Source organism: Microtus oregoni, unplaced genomic scaffold (genome assembly GCF_018167655.1).
Source record: "Microtus oregoni isolate MIOR12 unplaced genomic scaffold, Mior012 000003F_ref0000135, whole genome shotgun sequence".
Taxonomy (NCBI): domain Eukaryota; kingdom Metazoa; phylum Chordata; class Mammalia; order Rodentia; family Cricetidae; genus Microtus; species Microtus oregoni.
The window spans coordinates 36,673,482-36,695,045 of NW_024543062.1; the positions used below are offsets into that span (position 1 = coordinate 36,673,482).

The following is a 21,564-nucleotide window of genomic DNA, read 5'->3' on the forward strand; positions in this document are numbered from 1 at the left end:
TCCAGTTTTGTGGCATACAGGCTTTTGTAGTAAGATCTAATGATTCTCTGAATTTCCTCTGTGTCTGTGGTTATGTCCCCCTTTTCATTTCTGATCTTATTAATTTGCATATCCTCTCTCTGCCGTTTGATTAGTTTGAATCGGGGTTTGTCAATCTTGTTGATTTTCTCCAAGAACCAACCTTTTGTTTCATTGATTCTTTGGATTGTTTTCTGTGTTTCTATTTTGTTGATTTCAGCCATCAGATTGATTATTTCCAGTCTTCTCCTGGGTTAGTCTGCTTCTTTTTTTCTAGTGATTTTAGGTGTGCTGTTAATTCTCCAATGTGTGCTTTCTCCGTTTTTTTGTTTTTTTTTTTTAATGTGGGCACTTAGTGCTATGAACTTTCCTCTTAGCACTGCTTTCATAGTTTCCCATCGGTTTGAGTATGTTGTCTCTTTATTTTCATTAAATTCAAGGAAGACTTCAATTTCTTTCTTTATTTTTTCCTTGACCCAGGTGTGGTTCAGTAACTGCCTGTTCAATTTCCATGAATTTGTTGGCTTTCTGGGAGTAGCCTCATTGTTGAATTCTAACTTTAATCTGTGGTGATCCAATAAAACACAGGTGGTCACTAAAATTTTTTTGTATCTGTGGAGGTTTTCTTTGTTACCAAGTATGTGGTCAATTTTCAAGAAGGTTCCATGAGCTGCAGAGAAGAAGATATATTATTTCCTATTGGGTGGAATTTTCTATAGATGTCTGTTAAGTCCATTTGATTCATTACCTCCATTAATTCTCTTATTTCTCTATAAGGTTTCTGTCTGATTGTCCTGTCCATTGGTGAGAGAGGTGTGTTGAAGTCTCCTAATATTAGTGTGTGTGGTTTGATGTCTGCCTTGAGTTCTAGTAATGTTTTTTTTTTACATAAGTGGGTGCTTTTATATTAGGGGCATAGATATTCAGGATTGAGACTTCATTGTTCCTGTTATGAGTATAAAATGACCATCTCTATCTCTTCTGATTGATTTTAGTTTGAAGTCAGATTTCTTAGAAAGTAGTATGGCCACACCCATTTGTTTCTTAGGTCCATTTGCTTGAAAGAACTTTTCCCAACCCTTTACTCTGAGTAGATGTCTATCTTCGTGGTTGAGGTGTGTTTCTTGTAAACAGCAGAATGTTGGATCCTGTTTTTGTGTCCAATCTCTTAGCCTGTGCCTTTTTTTTTTCTTTTTTGGTTTTTTGAGACAGTGTTTCTCTGTGGTTTTGGAGCCTGTCCTGGAACTAGATCTTGTAGACCAGGCTGGTCTCGAACTCACAGAGATCTGCCTGCCTCTGCCTCCCGAGTGCTGGGATTAAAGGCGTGAACCACCACCGCACAGCAGCCTGTGCCTTTTTATAGGTGAATTGAGTCCATTGATAGCAAGTGATATTAATGACCAGTGGTTGTTGACTCCAGTTGTTATTGTTTTTCTGGTAGTAGTGTTTGTGTGTTTCCCTTCATTGAGTTGTGCTGGTGAAGGGTCTCTAGTTGTCTGAGTTATTATAGGCAGTGTTGGCAATGTTGGATCCTCTGGGTTGTGATTTTCCTTCTATTACTTTCTGTAAGGTTGGGTTTGTGGCTACATATTGTTTAAATTTGTTCTTATCCTGAAATATTTTGTTTTCTCCATTGATAGTGAATGAAAGCTTGGCTGGGTATAGAAGTCTGGGCTTGCATCCATGGTCTCTTAGTCTCTGAAGTACCTCTATCCAGGACCTTCTGGTTTTCATAGTTTCCATAGAGAAGTCCTGTGTAAGTCTGATAGGTTTACCTTTATAAGTTATTTGACCTTTTCTTTCGCAGCTCTTAATATTCCTTTTTTAATCTGTATGTTTTGTGTTTTGATTATTATATGGCGAGGGGAGGTTTTATTTTGATTCAGTCTATTTAGTGTTCTGTATGCTTCTTGAATATTCATAGGAATATCTTTCTTTATGTTGGGAATGTTTTCTTCCATAATTTTGTTAAATAATTTTTCTGGGCCTTTGAGCTGTAATTCTTCTCCTTCTTCTATCCCTATTATTCTTAGGTTTGGTCCTTTTATTGTGTCCCATATTTCCTGAATGTTTTGTGATGAGAATTACTTGGATTTGCTCTTTTCTTTAATCAGTGTGTTTATTTTCTCAATGGTGTCTTCAGAGTATGACATTCTTTCTTCTATCTCTTGTATTCTAATAGTTAAGCTTGTTTCTGTAGACTCTGTTCGTTGACCTAGATTTTCCATATTCAGTCAGCCCTCCGTTTGTGTTTTCTTCCTTGCCTCCATTTCAGTTTTTAATTCTTGAACTGTTTCCATTACTTGTTTGATTGTTTTTTCTTGGTTTCCCAGGGTATCATTTTCGTATTTATTCATTTCTTGAAACTTTTTGTTATACTTCTCATCCATTTGTATAAGGGCATTTTTTACATGCTGTTTAAGGGACTTTATCGTTTTCATAAAGTCAATTTTTTTCGCTTTTTCTGGATTAGGGTGTTCGAGACCTTCTGTTGTCAGGTCCCTGTGCTCTGGTGTTTTCATGTTGTTTTTCAGATTGTTGGGGGAATTCTTGCCTTGGCGTCTGCCCATCTCTTACTTCAAATGCTATCCGATGGATCTTATGGAACAGGATCAGGTTCTCTTGCTGGCCAGGGACCTTGCTGATAAAGGGCCTACCTTGCTGCAGGCAGGCTATTGAAGCAAAGCAATTCCCACTGGCCCTGTTGCCCTTAGCACCCTGTCCCAAGACCCAAACAGGCTGATACCATGGCCCTGCAGAATGGAGGAAGAAGGGAGGAAGTTCCTGGGTGCAAACTGGGATGGGTTAGGGAGAGAGAGGACCCAGCAGAGGGAAGAAGCCCCTGCTGAATGACTGGGGAGTGAATGGGGTCCCTAAAATTATATTGTTCAGCTTTTTCACTAATCTGAAAACTATTTTGCCCATCATATACATATATATTTAAATTTTTCTTTTACTGAAAATGTATGGTTTAGGAAGAGACTTGGAATGAAATGAATGTTGATGTCTTATGCCTCTCAAATTGATTTTGTGGATACAAATATCATTTATAGTAATGGAAATGTGCTATGGTTTGTTTCTGTTGTTGTTGTCAAACACTAGCTAAAACCAACTTGGTAAGGAAATGACTTATTTGCCTTATAATTCATGTGCTAGAAGCAAGAACTTGAAGCAGAAACCACAGAGGCATACTGTCGTGTTTTTCTCTGGCTTGTGGAAATCTCCTTTTCTTACTTTTTGTTTGATTTTTTAATTTTGTTTTGTTTTGTTTTCTCCCTTTTTTATAAAAGTCTAGGCCCATTTCTCTGAGTGTGGCATTAAAGTCTGGGCCCTCCTATGTGTGCTTGAAATCAAGAAAATATCTCACAGACATGCCCATAGTTGAGTCTAATTGAGGCATTCCCTGAGTAAGAGTACATTTTCTCCTCATAAAAGTTTGAGAGAAGAAAATGGTGAAAATATAATATTAATTATTTAAGATTTAGAAACAAGATTAACATAAATGGAAGTACTCATGATTCTTTTTCACTTATTCTTTCAAGTATTTGTGAAACAATTACCAGATTTTTGCCATATTATCATTTTGATTAATTAATTTAGTTACAAGTAGTGAACATATGTGTGGAATTTTATGTGAAATATAATTTGGTAATGTCAAAGTAAAAGAATATTCTAATCAAATTTCTCTCCAAAATAGAATTATGCCCTTTTCTAACTAGAATGCATATTATTTAAAAGCACAAGCTGTAGTAGTTAGGTTACTGAATATCTTACAAATATCTAGTAATTTTGTAATTATTTTGTTTTTAAGTTGTGCTGGACACTGCTAAAATAAATTTTTAATCAATTGCTGAATAGCCCTTCCAATACTGAAATCAGTATACAGAAACATTATTTTCTCTATGCACTGATAATTTATATTTCTCAAAACCTTTTAAATCTGGTTCAAATAAGTCTTCTTATTGTGTAATTAATTTTTAGAATATTTTAAAATGATTTGGGGCTAGATATTTTAATATAATATTTTTATTTAGACAGATATTATTATATTGAAATGTTTTTGCCACTAGTACTTACATTGTTCACATGTGGTTTATATTGTTGAAAAAAATTGTGAACTTGAATTTCTGTTTTAGATAACACAGCTGTAATTCTGACTAATAGAATGGGTTTTAGCCTTAAAGACGAGCCTGTCCTCTCCATGATCATCTTAATTTCTGATAATGGAATCCCATCTCTTACAAGCACAAACACCCTCACTATACAAGTCTGTGACTGTGGAGAAAGTGCAAGCACAGAGATGTGCACTAAAAGGGGACTTCTGCTAATCATGAGATTCAAAACTGAAGTAATAATTGCTATCCTGGTATGCATTATGGTAATATTTGGTAAGTATTATTGGATGGTAAAAACTTTCATTTGTAAAAGGAACACCATGAATTTGTTAAAGAGGTAGTTATAAAATATTTTCTACATATTTTTATATTTTCTAAACATGTTTAAGTTTAAAACAGAATAGAATTTGTTTTGGGTTCTTTTTATTTATTGTGCAATTTGATATTTCACTAGAACTTGTTAAAATGGATGATTATGTCTCTCTGATATAATTGAATAAACCAAAAGTACTTATCAATCAGACAAATAAAGAAATTTATACTCACTGTAAGAAATACGTATTTTCTCAAGGGTCATGTAGCAATTAAGAATTTCTTGAAATTTTGTGACTTGGAACTACCAGTAATCAAATCTACTACATCTGAACAGGACACTATAAACAGTATTCTGAAGAGCCCATTTCTAATCATGTGTTAAATTGCTATTTCTAATGGTCACTGCTGTATAATAGGTCACAAGGACTTATCTCTGCTGTTTTACAAGGCTTTTTTGGTTCTTCATCATACTGTGGTCATGCTTCACTTGTCTTTGAGTAGCTGCCTTTTGTCAATTGACCTAACCATTTCCAGGATCCTTCATTTTACTACAAATGGCAGAATGACTTGTGAAAACAAGGAAATAAAATCTATTTTTTTTCATTTTATGAGATAATAATACAAATAAAACATTTTATTGACTTTTATTCCACCCTTCATGTCTTTCCATTTACACTTTCTTGCTTTTGTTCAAATTATGACCTCTTTTACATTAATATTCTTATATATTTATATACATATATATCATCTGAAACATAAATATAACCTGCTCAATCTGTATAATTTTACATGCATGTGTACCTTTTTGGGAAACTAGTTGGTATTTGACATCCAAGTGGTGTAGATCTTCAACATTAGAATGATTAAATATTACTATTCAGTTTAAAAATAACTGAAATTATACATTAATTAATTTGATTTAATAACTATACAATGATTATATGTGTAACAAAATTTCAAAGTTTTGCCTGTCTTATTTTTATAAGGTATACTTCTTTGTTTGGTTTTTCAGAGATATTCCTTGCTTTTTGTAATCTTCTATCAAAAAAAAAAACTATTTTACTCCATTAAAAAAAGGCAAGCTCTAGATCATAAATTTAAAGAAATTGTATTTTTCAATTAAAAACTAAGGGGATCATTTGTGGTTTTAAAAAGGATAATGTGGAATGTAAAGTCTATATGTAAAGCATGGAATAGAAAGAAATCTCAGTCAATTCACTCTAATTTTATGTATTGGTTTATTATTGTTGCTTTGGTGAGCAGACATATAGCACTCATTTGTTTCTTTTTCACAGTCTAACATTATAACTTTATAAAATATGGCAAATATATAAATTTCTTGATACAGATTTAATTTTGCATATTATTTTTTGAGATGTTTATAAAAATAGAAAAATCTTAATATTCTTTGTGAAGTAAGATGTATTCAGTTGACTCTACTTCAACCACAGAAAGCTTCATGTCCAAAGACATCATATATATTTTGTTGATGGGAAGTGTGGGTAACCCTAAAATTTTGGCAAAATTTTATGAATTTTTTAATTAAATTAAGAAAATTATTTATTGGAGGAAATTTTTATTTGACTTATTCTAGTATCAGAATTGAAATTATATGACTTTTTAAAAATTTCAATATTAATATGATACACATATTCATTTTTACATTTGATCTTCATTTTAAAGCATAATTATGATCATCATTTATAATTTAATATTATCATAAGCACATGAGTATTTTAAGCACTTAAAATACTTCTAAATATACAATCCAATGACAAGGGTTCAAAACTTATTCTTCCTATCTCAACATTTGCATAATATAAAGCCTTATAAGATAATTCATGTTTTAGAGGGATTTCACATTTTCTAAAGGATGGTGTTTCAGCGTGTCATTGCTGGTTTCAGTTAGCAAAATAAAATGAAAACAGATGAGACTGTACACTCATATCAGTTTTACATTCTGCATCAAAACTTTTAAAGAGTATGGTTGTCAGATGTTTTATTGTCAGCAAATTAAAAAGTACAATTTGGAATAAATGTTTCTTAGTATAATTGAATCATTATTCCCCAAGGAAAACTGATTTTAATGAAACTCAACTCATAATACATGTCATTTCTTCCTAGTAGTTGGGTTCTCCAGATAGGCTATGTGTACTATCTAAAGGGCTAGGATAGTGTCTGGCCTGGTATTGGTCAAACAAATATATATATATATATATAAACATTAGGACTTTTAACAATCTAGGAATATGGTTATGGGATCTTGGGGCAGTATACTGAGACTGTAAGAGCCACTTAAACTACTAACTGAATCTGGTTTTGTTCCGGTCATAGAAGGTTGATATATCCTGGACCAACAGATAATACAGGATGTTAATCATCACAAATTCCTAGTTTTCCGGAAGAAGGAGCATGGTTTACATCCTGTCCTTTGAGAAGAATATCCCATAAGCTTAACATTCTTGGATTTTTCTGGATGTGTGTGCACAAGTACCTTTGTGCTGTGCTCCCAACAAGTAGTATTCCACTTTTAACACACACACACACACACACACACACACACACACACACACACACACCATAACATTTTTTTATTTAAAAAAAAAAACAAATCATCTTCTTTCATTTTACATAGCAATCCAAGGTCCTATTCTTTCCCTTCATTCCATCCCCTCCATATAAACAGCCACTACACCCCAATCCACTCCTCAGAAAGAGTTAGGCATATTGCTTTGGAGAAGGTCCAAGGCCTTCAATATTATATCTAGGCTTCACAATATATTCATCCATAGCGAAAGTTTATAAAAAGGCCAGTACTAGCAGTAGGAATAAATCCTGGTGCTACTGCCAGGGACCTCACAGTCTGCACCAGTCATACAACTTTCACCCACATTCAGAGGGGCTATTTTGGATCTATGATGCTTTCTTCCCTTTCTGGCTACAGTTGGGGAGTTCCCATTAGATCAGATAAACTGTTTTAGTGGGTGTACTCATTATGGTCTGGACTCCTTTTGCTCATATTCTCATTCCTCCCACTCTTCAACTGGACTTGGGAGCTCAGTCCAGTGCTCTGAAGTGAATCTTTGCCTCTGTTTCCATCAGTTGCTAAATGAATATTTTATGGTGACATTTAAGATATTCACCAGTATGACTACAGAGCAAGTCCTGTTTAGGCATGCTCTCAACTATTATGTTGGTCATACTTTTGGATTCCTGGGAATTTCTCTAGAGCCATGTTTCTTGCTAGCCCCATAATACTCCCTTGACCAATATAACTCTTTCTCTGCTCACATCTGTGTCCTTCCTCTATCTCATGTATTTGCTTTCTTCAAGTTCTCCTCTCCCCTTCTCCCCTTCTGCTCTCCCTACTCCTCCCATCCCCATGCTCCCAATATTGTCAAGCAATCTTGTCTATTTCCCCTTCCCAGGTGGATCTCTACAGGATTTTCTTAGAGTTCACCTTGTTACTTAGCTTCTCTAGGATCATGAACTATATTCTCAATATCCTTTGCTTTACAGGTAGTATCCACTTCTGAGTAAATACATACCATATTCATATTTTTTGGTCTGGGTTACCTCACTCCAGATGGTTTCTTCTAGTCCCATCCATTTGCATGCAAATTTCACGATGTCATTGTTTTTTAAAGCTGAGAAGTATTCTAATGTGTAAAAGTGCCACATTTTCTTTATTTATTCTTAAGTTGAGGGGCATGTAGGTTGTGGCTTTTTAAAATACTGCTGTCATGAACATAGTTGAACAAATGTCCTTGTAGTATGATAGAGAACCTTTTGGATATATGCCCAAGAGTGGTATTGCTTGATCCTGAGGTAGATTAATTGCCAATTTTCTGAGAAAGCACCATACCGATTTCAAAAGTAATTGAATTCCCACATTTGCATTCCCACCAGGAATGAATGAATGTTTCCCTTACTCCACATCATCTCCAACATAAGCTATAATTACTTATCTATGGGGACAATGACTAGAATGCACCGAAAATTTATTAGACTTTGACCATATTGATGTTTCAGTACTCAAAATCAATTATTGCTATTATGGACTTCCAGTTTCTAGTACAATCCCTAACCCCATTGATGAGAGCTACCTGAAATTCTAGCACCACAAATTTCTGATTCACTCTTCTGACTGTCTCAGGTACATATACAGAGTCCTACAAAGATGGAGGCAAAGCATTCATACATATAAAATATAAATAAATTTATATAATCTATGATATTAGGTATCAACTGATAAAGTAAGGTCATGTATAAATAATCAGATTAGTGTTTCCTTTTAAATTTATAAGATTTAGTGAAGTCTTGATATTACACGTTTTCAAGCTTTTGGTAAAATTCTCCTATAAAAATATATTCTTTTTTTATAGTAGATTTATCAATCTAGTCTCTTTACTTCTTATTTAGCCTGAAGATTTCTCATTTCCTCTCAACATGGCCTCAGTAGGTTATATGTTCTAAAATTTCATTCATTTGTTCCATGTTGTCCAATTTTTCGATATGTAATTGTTCAGAGTGAGATCTTACAATTCCATGTTTTTTAATCAGCTACAAATTCTTCTTTTTCTGTTTTATTTGGGTCATGTCTCCAGTTTTTAGAAAAAAAAATATTCTCCCTCCCTACTCCTCTCATCCCCATGCTCCCAATATTGTCAAGCAATCTTGTCTGTTTCCCCTTCCCAGGTGGATCTATGTAGGATTTTCTTAGGGTTCACCTTGTTACTTAGCTTCTCTAGGATCATGAATTATATTCTCAATATCCTTTGCTTTACAGGTAATATCCACTTCTGAGTAAGTACATATCATGTTCATATTTTCTGGTCTGGGATATATATATATATATATATATATATATATTTAGTAAGATCACCTCATATTTATTTCAAATATTATAATAGAAAGTTCTAAGGAGACACATAAAATTGAAAGCTAAGAAAAAAATTGAAATTGATTATTGTTGAGACACACACTATATTTAGTTATTCTTATTTTAAACTAAAACATATTTTGACCTTGTTCCATTTCTTCCTGTTTTTATTTTTTTTTCTCCATATAGCTACTAATCACTATATGTTTCAGATACCTGAGTTAATTTGGATTTTCTAAAATTGCTGTTTTTTCACAGAACTCAAATGAGAATGCCATATGGATTGTTTTACACATGGGTGTCTTCTTTCATACAGGAGATATGATGCCATATACATATACTTTCTGTTTCTCACTTGTCATAAATCATTAATAATAAATTGTTTTCATAACTATGAGATCTATCAGTAAATATTAAGTTTTTATAACAAGGTCTGGTATATAAAAAATTTTAAGTATATATTTTGTAGTCTACTCATACTATAAGTAAAATATACATAATAATCTATAAACACTTAAAAAATATCCATACCATGAGTTTGCCTCAAAGAATATCGAATGATTCCTTTTCTGAACATCAATTATCATGGATCATTGGTGAGTAAACATATTCGGATTTCAAAATATTTCATTATTGTACTTTGTTCTGTATAATATTAGAAGAATTAAGTTACATTTTGAATTTTAAATTAAGTAAGAGAAAAAACAGTTCACTTTACTTTCTTTACTCATTCCTATAACCATCACACAGAATTATGACTCCAGATAACATTTTCCATGACCTACTAGTTTCCTTAGAGTCAGCAAGTTTGCAATGACTTCCTGAACTTCGGTTAAGGCAAAGAACTGCAAAATTTACACTATGCTATATGAACTAATTTATATTAATATGTCTTTCACCAGGGTTTATTTTTTTGATGCTGGCTTTGAAACAACGAAGAAATCAAATCCTATTTCCAAAGAAAAGTGAAGAATTTGGAGAGAATATATTTTGCTATGATGATGAAGGAGGTGGGGAAGAAGACTCAGAAGCCTTTGATATTTCAGAGTTGAGAAGCAGCATAATCATGAGAGAAAGAAAGCCACGGAAAAGAAAGAGCATGGAGATCAGGAGCCTCTATAGGCAGTCTCTGCTGGTGGGCCCAGAAAGTGCTATATTCCGACAATTCATTCTAGAGAAGTTGGAGGAAGCCAATACCGATCCATGTGCTCCACCCTTTGACTCACTGCAAACTTTTGCTTTTGAGGGCACAGGATCATCAGCTGGCTCTCTGAGCTCCTTGGAATCTATAGTCACTGATCAAGAAGATAATATTGACTATCTAAATGATTTGGGACCTCATTTTAAAAGATTGGCATACATGTTTGGTTCTGCAATGCAGCTTAACAACTAAAGCTTCCCTATACCAACATGCAAGAAGAATTAAAATATATTTACATGAAATTACAAGCCTTTGGTAAAATTTCATTCTCTTACTTTCTGTCCAGGAGGAGCCCTTGTCTGTAGAATTGGTATTTTCAAGTACATACTTGTGGTTATTTCCAGTAAAACACAGAGTTTGAGAGGGGTAAAACCAATCATATTTCACATATGACTGCAAGCCACCCCTGCTGAATCACTAAGAATCACTAGAATTTTTTGATGTAATCCAACACAGACTCTCAACAATGCAGAAGGGCAAAATGAGAAATGTATCAAATAAAGACATCTGCATAGTTTTTAATCTAACCCTTCCTGTGTGATGTAGCTAGCAATGATGCCTCTATCAGTATGAAATTCCTGATGTTGTGCAAAGATCAAATTTATGATCTTTGAGAAACTTGAGTGATTTTATAAAGAATTAAAAATATTATTTTACATGTTAGAAGTTTTCTGATTGAGATTCTATGAATCATTTTGTTTTGAAACTTTTGTCAAGTGTACCCTTTAGTATTCTGGGTTTGACTATCTATTAAATACATGAAATAATGAGAGTTATAAAGTAACTCACATAAGTTCACTTATTATGAATTTGAATAACAAATGGAAACAGAAAGCATTCTTAGGGATTTTTCATAGATTAATTTCCTAGCAACTACAAATACTTATTCTTTCATTGTAAAACTAAAATAAACAAATGAATTTACTTGTCATTAAATTATTGCTTTTGTAACGGGTGGAAAGTATTAAAAAAAGTTCAAGTATACTTTGGTTTATTTAGAAACTGTGATAGCCATATAATTGCAATACTGAATTCAAATTTGAATTACTATTTACCACAAATGTTACAATCACCTGCACTGAATTTCACTATTCATATAAGTAAAACATGATATCTGTCTTTGTATTTCTTATCCTGTTAGGAGATTAGCATGTGAATGATCACTCAGTACCCTCATATACAATGGAGTCTTCTCTTTATAGTATTATGGAGGAGTAAATGATTAGCTGTCAGACATGACTTTAGGGTAAATAAAACATAAAATGTGATAATTTAATGTACTTTTCAAAAATGTTTCTTATAATGTCAAAATCATAATGGAGTCAAAATTGGTATTTGAATAGGAATTAATGCAGTGAGTACAATGCTCTTCAAAATGGTTTTATAATGATTTTTATTAATAATGTATGACCTTGAACTAATATATATATATATATATATATATATATATATATATATATATTGTATATTATAGTATTGTATTATTAGGGTAGTCGAATAGTTCTATTTTTCTTTGTGTCCTGAAACTTAAACATCTATATCAAATAGTATAGAAAGAATGTAAATTTGAATTCAGAATTATTTCGTTCATGGAACAGATATTTTTTAACTTGTAAGATCGTGAAACTATCACAAATGTAATATAATAGTTAATCCAGAGTTACACAGAGAAACACTGTCTTAAAAAAATGTATAAAACAAAACTCTTACCAAAATCCCCAAAACTTTTAATTCATATATTTAATTCATATAGAGATGTATGTATTGGAAGTTTATTAGTCCTATCATATTGTCCAACTGCCCAATTATATATTATACAAATGTAATGAGTAAAATCAATCCAGTAATGGATATTTCATAAGATTTAAAATGATTGTTAGGGAACCTTTGCTGAAGAACTGAAAAGTATGATGAAAACTGATTAAATACAAAGAAAATATAGTCAAAGAAAGATATTATGTTTGGGGATCACAGTAGGGATTTAATACATTAACATCTTTGTCCATCTGTATGAACAACTTACATGCATGATATAAAATATATAACAATTTGTTTATTATTCATGACCAGATACTCTTTGAAGGTTTGTTTAAAACACATTGTGCCCATTATAACTATAGGGCTGTCACATGCAGGATATATTGCAAAAAATAATAATTATACCTATAGTTATCTGTAAAATACATTTCTTCTTTAGCCATTCCTGGAAACTTTCCTAATACTAGGGAATGAATAAACTCCTCACAAAATACTGTGCAGTATTTGTACTTGCTTATCTTTTGTTTAATCATGAATGCTGCAAAATTTTAGCTATCTCCCATATTAATGCATTACATGAATTTTAATAGTTTAATAAAATATAAATTAACATATATAATTAAGTAGACGTAAAAAATTTCACTTCATTCTCTCTATATTGTTTTAGTCTTTTATTTCATGTTACCTTTCACTGTTTTCTCCCAAACATTTCTCTTATTCCCCTCTTTTCACATTTGGTATGTTCTCAGATATGACTTCCTCAGGAAGCTACACTTTATTACTTATTTACTCCTGGTAGTGGTTGCTTTGCATTAACAATTCCTTTAAAGCTTTCTAATGTCTATGTCAATAATCATCCATATCATGACCCATCCATAATTTGTTACTCTGTACTTAATTATTCATAATCTCATTTCTTTCTCTCTGTATTGTTTTAATTTCTCAGTTTTACTTTACCAATCACTCTCTTCTCCAAAGCATTTCTATTATCTCTCTCTCCTCACTTTGGGTCCCTTCTCAGATATGACTTACTCTGGGAGATACACCTGACTACTAATTCACTCCTGATAATGCCTGCTTTTCAAATTTTAAATATTCACACCACTTAGCTGTTTACAATTAATAATAATTTAAACATATGTAGTATATCTTTTTCCTTGTTATAATATCTATATGGGAAAAAAGTCTTGAACATTGTTGTTTTATATTTTTATTAATGGATTCCAGCACATAGAAATGAGCAACATTTTTTCTATTTTTATTTTCTTAAAAACTCTCTTTTTCCATTTGACATACTAATCCCAGTTCCCAATCCTTCCCCTCCTCCCATTCCTTCAATATCCCCTCTCTACCCTCCATCTATTCATCAGAGAGGGTAAGGCATATTGCTTTGGGGATAGGCCAAGGCCCTCTTATTATATCTAGGCTGAGCAAGATACTACCCCTAAAAAGAATTGGTAGCAAAACAAACAGTAAATTTTAGGGATAAATCCTGGCCCCACTGCCCTCCCCATACAATTGTCACCCACATTCCCAGGGTCTAGTTTGGTCCTATTCTGGTTCCTTCCCTTGCAGACAGAGTTGGTGAGATCCCAATAACTTAGGTAAACTGTTTCAATTGGTATCACCATCATGGTCTTGAAGGAAACAGACAGGGAAGAAAACAGCATAGATCCAAACTACTTCCCTGTCTGGCTAGAGTTGGAGAGCTCACATGAGATCAGAGAAAGTATTTCAGTTAGAGCACCCATTATGGTCTTGACCTCTATGCTCATATCCTCACTCCTCCCACTGTTCAGCTTGACTTTGGGAGCTCAGTCCAGTGATCTGAAGTGCTCTGCCTCTGTTTCCTTCAGCTGCTTGATGAAGATTTTATAGTGATATTTAAGATATTCATCAGTCAGAGTACATGGTTAGACCTATTTGGGCACCCTCTCCTCTACTGCTTTGGTAATCCTTGCGGATTCCTGGGAATTTCTCTAGAGCTATGTTTCTTGCTAGCACCATAACAACTCCCTTGACCAAGAAATCACGTTCTCTGCTCTCATCTCTGTCTTTCCTCCATTCCATCTATCCCCTTTCCTCAAATTCTCCTCTCCCCTTCTCCCCTATCTTCCCCTTCTGTTCTCCCTACTCCTCCCATTCCCATGCTCCCAATATTGTCAAGCAATCTTGTCAATTTCCCCTTCCCAGGTGGATCTATGTAGGATTTTCTTAGAGTTCACCTTGTTACTTAGCTTCTCTAGGATCATGAACTATATTCTCAATATCCTTTGCTTTATAGGTAGTATCCACTTCTGAGTAAATACATACCATGTTCATCTTTCTTGGTCTGGGTTATCTCACTTAGGATGGTTTCTTCTAGTCACATTCACTTGCATGCAAATTTCAAGATGTAATTATTTTTTAAATCTGAGAAGTATTCTAATTTGTATCCATTCTTTAGTTGAAGGACATCTAGGTTGTTTCCAGGTTTTTACTATTTAAAATACTGTTGTCATGAACATAGTTGAACAAGTGTACTTGTGGTATGGTTGAGCACCTTTTGGATATATGCCCAAGATTGGCATTGCTCAATCCTGAGGTAAGATAATTCCCAATTTTCTGAGAAACCACCATACTGATTTCCAAACTAGTTGTACAAGTTTGCATTCCCACCAGGAATGGATGAGTGTTCCCCTTACTCTACAACCTCTCAAGCTTAAGTTGTCTTTGGTATTTTTGATCTTAGACATTCTGATAGGTGTAAGATGGTATCTCAAAGTTGTTTTTATTTGCATTCCCCTGATGTCTAAGAATGTTGAACATTTCCTTAAATAACTTTCACCCATTTGAGGTTCTTCTGTTGAGAATTCTCTGCTTTACATTGCACCCCATTTTAATTGGGTTATTTGGAATTTTGATGTCTTATTTCTTGAGATTTTTATATATTTCCAACTTTAGTTCTTTGTCTGATTTGTAGTTTATTAAGCTCTTTTTCATTAAGTAGACATCCTCTTTGTCTTTCTGACTCTGTCTTTTGTTCTACGGAAGCCACTCAGTTTCAGGGGGTGCCATTTATTTATTGTTGTTCTCAGCGTCAATACTACTGTAGTTATATTTAAGAATTGTTCTCCTGTGCCCATGCATTGGAGGATATTCTCACTTTCTTTATCATCAGTTTCAGTGTAGTCTGATTTATACTGAGGTCTTTAATCCATTTGGACTTGAGTTTTGTGCATGGACATAGATATGGATCTATTTTCATTCTTCTACATATGGACATTCATTTATGCTAGCACTATTTTTTGAAGATGCTGTTTTCAATTGATTAATTTTAGGTTCTTTTTCAAAAATCAGGGGTTCATGGGTGTGTGGAATTCTATCTTGGTCTTTGTTTTGATTCCATTGCTCAACCTCTCTGTTTTGATGTCAATAAAAAGCTATTTTCATTAGTGTAGCTCTGAGATAGAGTTTTGATGTCAGGCATGGTGATGCCTCTGGTAGTTCCTTTATTGTAGAGGATTTTTTTTTTGGCTATTGTGAGTTTTTTGCTTTTCCATTGTAGTTGAATATTCTTCTTTCAAGGTCAGTGAAAAATTGTATTTGGATTCTGAATTGGATTACATTGTATCTATAGACTGCTTTTTGTAGAATTGACATTTTTATTATGTTGAGCCTACCTATCCGAGAACATGGAAGAGCTTTCCATTCTCTCGTATCTTCTTCAATTTCTTTCCTCATAAATGTAAAGTTATGTATGGATAATTAGGATTTTTCACTACTTTAGTTAGTGTTACCCCCCAGATATTTTATGTTTTTGTGGCTATTGTGAAAGGTGGTATTTCTCTGATTTCTTTTGCAGCCTTTTGTCATTTGTATATAGTAGGGCTACTAATTTTTTTGGGTTGATCATGTATCCTGCCATATTTATGAAGGTACTTATCAGTTGTAGGAGTTTGCTGTTGATATTTGGGGGTCACTTATATATACATCATATCATATGCAAATAATGAAAGTTTCACTTCTTCCTGTTCAATTTGAACCCCCTTGATCTCGCTTTGTTGTTTTATTGCTATAGCCAGACTTCAAGAACTATGTTGAATAGATATAGAGAGTGGACAACCTTGTTTTGTTCCTGAGTTTAGTGTAATGGCTTTGATTTTCTCTCCATTTAATTTGATGTTGGCTGTCAACTTGTTGTATAGTGCTTGAGATTATCATAAGCTTTTTTTCATTCAATTTATTAATATGATGAATTAACTTAATTTTTGTGTGTTGAATCAGCTGCATCTGTGTAATGAAGCCACCTTGTTCATGGTGTATGATTTTTTATGGGTTTGGGGATCCTGTCTGCTACTATTTTATTGAGTATTATTGAATCAGTGTTTACAGGAGAGATTGGTCTGCAACACTATTTATTTGTTGAGCCTTGGTGTTGTTTTGGTAAAAGGGTAACTTATAAACAGTGTTGGACAATGCTCCTTCTGCTTCTCTTAAAATGGAACAATTTGAGGAATAGAGTTATTCACTCTTCATTAATGTTGTGGTTTTAGTTCCTCACTAAAACTTCTGACACTGGGCTTTTTTTTTTTTTTTTTTTGGTTTTTCGAGACAGGGTTTCTCTGTGGCTTTGGAGCCTGTCCTGGAACTAGCTCTGTAGACCAGGCTGGTCTCGAACTCACAGAGATCCGCCTACCTCTGCCTCCCGAGTGCTGGGATTAAAGGCGTGCGCCACCATCGCCCGGCTGGGCTTTTTTTCAATTGGCAGACTATTGTTGATGACTTCAATTTCCTTGGAGGTTATAGGTCAATTTAAATTGTTCACCTGGTTGTGATTTTATTTGGTATATTGTGTCTATCCAAAATATTGTCCATTTCTTTTATGTTTTCCAATTTTGTGGAGTACAAGATTTTGTAGTGTGATCTAATGATTCTCAGGATTTCCTCAGTTTCTGTTATCATATCCCCCTTATTATTTCTGAATTTGTTAGTTTGGATGTTCTCTCTATGCCTTTTGATTAATTTGTATAAGGGTTTGTCTATTTTGTTTATTTTCTCAAAGGGCAAGCTCTTTGCTTCATTGCTTCTTTTATTGCTTTATGTGTTTCTATTTTATTGATTTCATATTTCAATTTGATTATGTCCTGTCTTCTACTTCTCCTGGATAAATCTGCTTCTTTTTTTTTTCTAGAGCTTTCAGCTGTTCTGTTAATTCAATAGTGTGAGCTTTTTCCACTTTCTTTATGTTGGCACTTAGTGCTATGAACTTTTCTCTTAGCATTGCTTTCATAGTGTCCCATAGTTTTTTTTTTTTTGTTAAATTCTTGGAAGACTTTTCTTTCTTTCTTTATTTTTTCCCTGACCTTGACCTAGTGTTCATGCAATTGAACACTGTTCAATTTGCATGAGTTTTCAGGCTTTCTGCAATTAATGTTGGGTATTGTTGAATTCTAACTTTAACACATTGGTGATCCAATAAATATAGGGGCTGTTCCATATTTTTTATCCATTGAAGTTTACTTCTTATCTTTGTATGTGGTCAGTTTTAGAGACTGTTCCAGGAGGTGCTGAGTGGAAAATATATTCTTTTGTGTTTCCTTGAAATGTTCTATAGATATCTGCTAAGTTCATGTGAGTCATGACATATATTAGTTCTTTTAATTCTCTGTTAAATTTCTGTCTGGTTGACCTGTCCATTGGTAATAGTGGGGTGTTGAAGTCTGACAATAAGCCTGTGAGGTTTGACGTGCAATATAAACTTTAGTAATATTTCCATCTGTGGATGCACTTGAATTTGGGACATTGATGTTCAGGTGTGATACTTCATATTGATAAATTTTTTATGTGTTGATTTGTTCTTCTCCATCACTTCTGATTGTTTTTAGTTTCAAATCTATTTTGTTAGATATTAGGTTAGCTATACCTATGTGTTTCTTAGGTACATTTGATTGGAAAATCTTTTCCCAAACCTTTATTCTGAGGTAATGTCTTTCTTCGATGTTGAGGTGTATTTCTCTTATAGAGCAAAAGGAGGTACCTTGTTTCATATCCTTCCTCTTAGCCTATGTCTTTTTACAGGTGAATTGAGTAGCTTAGAATAAAAACATTAATGAACAGTGATTGTTGATTCCTGTTATTTTTCAGTGGGATTGATTGTGTGTTTCTTTTCTTTGGGGTTTGCTAATGGGAGATTATCTGTTGCCTGTGTTTTGTGTGTTCAGTCAAATTTTGGGGGTTGAGGTTTTTCTATTAGTTCTTTCTGGAGGCTGGGATTTGTGGATATGTATTGTTTGATTCTTGTTTTATCATGGACTATATTATTTTATCTATTGATAGTGATAGAAATCTTTGCTGGGTTTAGTAGTCTGGGCTTACATCCATGTTCTCTTAGAGCTTGTTGTTATCTGCCCAGAATCTTATGGCTTTCATTGATTCCAATGTGAATTTGGGTATAATTCTGGTAGATATGCATTTACATGTTACTTTGCCTTTTTCCTTTGCAGTTATTAATATTCTTTATTCTGTATGTTTTGCATTTTCATTCTTATATAGGGAGGGACCTTTCTTTGGTCCAGTATTTAAGGAATCCTGCAAGCTTCTTGTACTTTCATTTGGATATACTTCTTTTGGTTGATAAAGTTTTCTTCTAGATTTTGTTAAATGGTATTTCCTGTGCCATTCAGCTGGAGTTTTCCTTTTTCTACCCCTATTATTCTTAGTTTTGGTCTTTTCATGGTGTCCCAAATTCCTTGGGTGTTTGATTTTTTTCATTTTTTTTTTATTTATTAAAACTTTCCAACTCCTCCAATTTACTTCCCCCTCCCCTCACTCCTCCTTCCCCTCCTTCTCCAGTCCTAAGAGCAGTCAGGGTTCCCTGCCCTGTGGGAAGTCCAAGGTCCTCCTGATATTTGGTTTTAAGAATTTGTTGGATTTAACATTTTCAGTGACCAATGAATCTATTTCCTCTATAGTATCTTCAACACCTGAGATTCTCCCGTACATCTCTCTTATTCTCTTGGTTATGCTTGCATCTGTAGTTCCTGTTTATTTACCCAGATGTTCCAATTCCAGAATTCATTTGGTTTGTGGGATTTTTTTTTTAAATCTTGCCTCTATTTCAGTTTTCAAATCTTGAACTGTTTGAACCGTTTGCATCACCTGCTTGATATTTTTATTGGCTTTATTGAGTTTCTTTAAATGATTTATTGATTTCTTCCATTTGTTGTCTGTCTTTTCCTCCATTTCCTCTTTAGAAGTCTCCATAATCCTCATGAAATTACATTTAAAATTTATTTCTTCTGCTTCTTTGGTTTTGGTTGTCCACGTCTTCCTGTTGTATGACCATTGGGTTCTGGTGTTATCCTATTGTTTTTCAGGTTTTTGAATGAATTTTTTACATAAGTGTCTTTTCGTCTCTTCCTCCAACTGATGCAGGCATTTTCTTTGTCTCTTGGTCCATTCCTTGCAGTTGCTGTTTTGTCTTTAAGAACTGTTCTTGGTCTGGTCTATATTCTCATTGTGTTTCAGCGAGCCACTAGGTTCTTTCCTACTCTGCTCTCTTCATCCACTCTCTTGGTCTGCTACCTTGGCCCACTCTTTTTCTTTGCTCTGTGCTTTTGCAATCTGGCTTTCAGATTTCCTCTGAGGTTGCAGAGAATTTTTAAAAGAGTTTGAGATAAGACTCACAGCTTACAGGGGTCAAAAATTGGGTGGAGGTGTTGGAGCAGCTTATATGCAGAAAGCTTGTCTGCTAGCTACCTTGAAATGCTGAGACAAACAGGGGAAAGGACAAGAGTTTTGGATTAGTACCAAGGGCATTGTAACTGGGGTGCCTTTCTGTTTGGGTGCTCACTCACATCTTGGTCCTCTCTGTGAAGATGTAACCTGTGTTTCAGAGTTCCTCTGAGGCTGCAAGTGATATGGAGGTTTGGGGGTGGAGCGGGACTTGTAGCTTAAAGGTTCCAATTGATAGGCCGTTTCCACTGAAGAGAGTGAGGTTTAGAAGTCTTCTAATAGGGCGTGGGTTTGATATGCAATTTACACTTTAGTAATATTACTTTTATACATGTGGTTGCTCTTGAATTTGGGTCATAAAAGTGCAGTATTGAGACTCCATAAGGATAGACTTTTCCTGTGATATGATGTATCCTTCTCTATCTTTTTTGACTGAAGTCTATTTTATATGTTAGAATAGCTAGTTTGATTTATTTGTAAATTCTTTTTCCTATACTTTATTCTGAGGGATTGTCTGCCTTTGAGGTTGAGATGTGTTTCATGTATACAGGAGATGAATGGATCCTGTTTTCTCTTCCATTCTGTTTACCTTTGTCTTTTTATTGGTGAATTGAGTTCATTGGTATTAAGAGATATTAATAACAAGTGATTGCTGGTATTTTTCAGTAGCAGTGTTTGTGGTTGTTCCCTTCTTTGTGTATGTGGTTTACTATTGCCTGTGTTTTCATAGGTGCAGCAAAATTTATTGGGTTGGAGTTTTTCTACTTGTCCTTTATGTAAGGCTGGAATTTTGGACAGGTATTGTTTAAATCTTTTTTAGTCATGAAATATCTTGTTTTCTTTACTTATGGTGATTGAAATATTTGCTTTTTATAGTAGTCTGGGCTTGCATTCATGATTTCTTAAGTGTTTACAGCACATCTGGCCAGGACCTTCTGGCTTTCGGTGTTTCCATTGAGAAGTCAGGTGTAGTTCTGATAGATCTGCCTTTATATGTTACTTGTCCTTGTTCCTTTATGGCTCTTAATATTATTTCATTTTTTCCCTGTATTTATTGTTTTTATTATTGTATGGCATGGGGACTTTTATTTTTTGGTATAGTCTGTTTGGTTTCCAGTAAGCTGCTTGTACCTCCATAGGCATATCTGTAGTGGCATTGCATTTGTATTTTAATAAATCAAACTTGCCTGAAGATTGGAGAACAAAAATGATCCCATTGTTTATCAGATAAGGAACTGATAACACATACCTTTATTTGCAGTAGTCACACGAGTTACCAAAGAAACTGGGAAATGTATGCATTTAATCCCAGTCCTAGAGAGTATTATAAAATGAAGAAGATAGTTCTAAGATTCAGTCTCATTCAGAGATTCCTGGAAGAAGAATTGCCATTTCAGAGTGAGGTAGAGATAAGAGCCAGTGGCTATCTTCTTTGTAGTTTGGATCTTTAAGCTGAACCTCAATTTCTGTCTCTGAATTTTTATTATTCATGCTCAACATATCTTTCAATAGGTTGGTAAACCTTTTGTCTATGATTTTGTTGAATAAGTTATCTTTTC

The 21,564-nt window shown here is 33.9% G+C and overlaps 1 protein-coding gene across 2 annotated transcripts in view; it reads left to right on the forward strand.

Moving 5' to 3' along the window:
- Cdh19 (cadherin 19) overlaps window positions 1-11,892 on the forward strand; it is a 113,292-nt gene extending 101,400 nt beyond the window's left edge. Inside the window, exons 12-14 of one of the 2 annotated variants that reach the window (XM_041648755.1) lie at window positions 4,155-4,410; window positions 7,972-7,984; window positions 10,233-10,298. In XM_041648755.1, the coding sequence (XP_041504689.1) occupies window positions 4,155-4,410; window positions 7,972-7,984 (269 nt within the window). In that variant the 3' untranslated portion in view covers window positions 10,233-10,298. Of the gene's footprint in view, window positions 1-4,154; window positions 4,411-7,971; window positions 7,985-10,232 lie in introns of both variants that reach the window. The other variant, XM_041648754.1, reaches the window with a different exon arrangement.
- The last annotated feature ends 9,672 nt before the right edge of the window (window positions 11,893-21,564 follow it).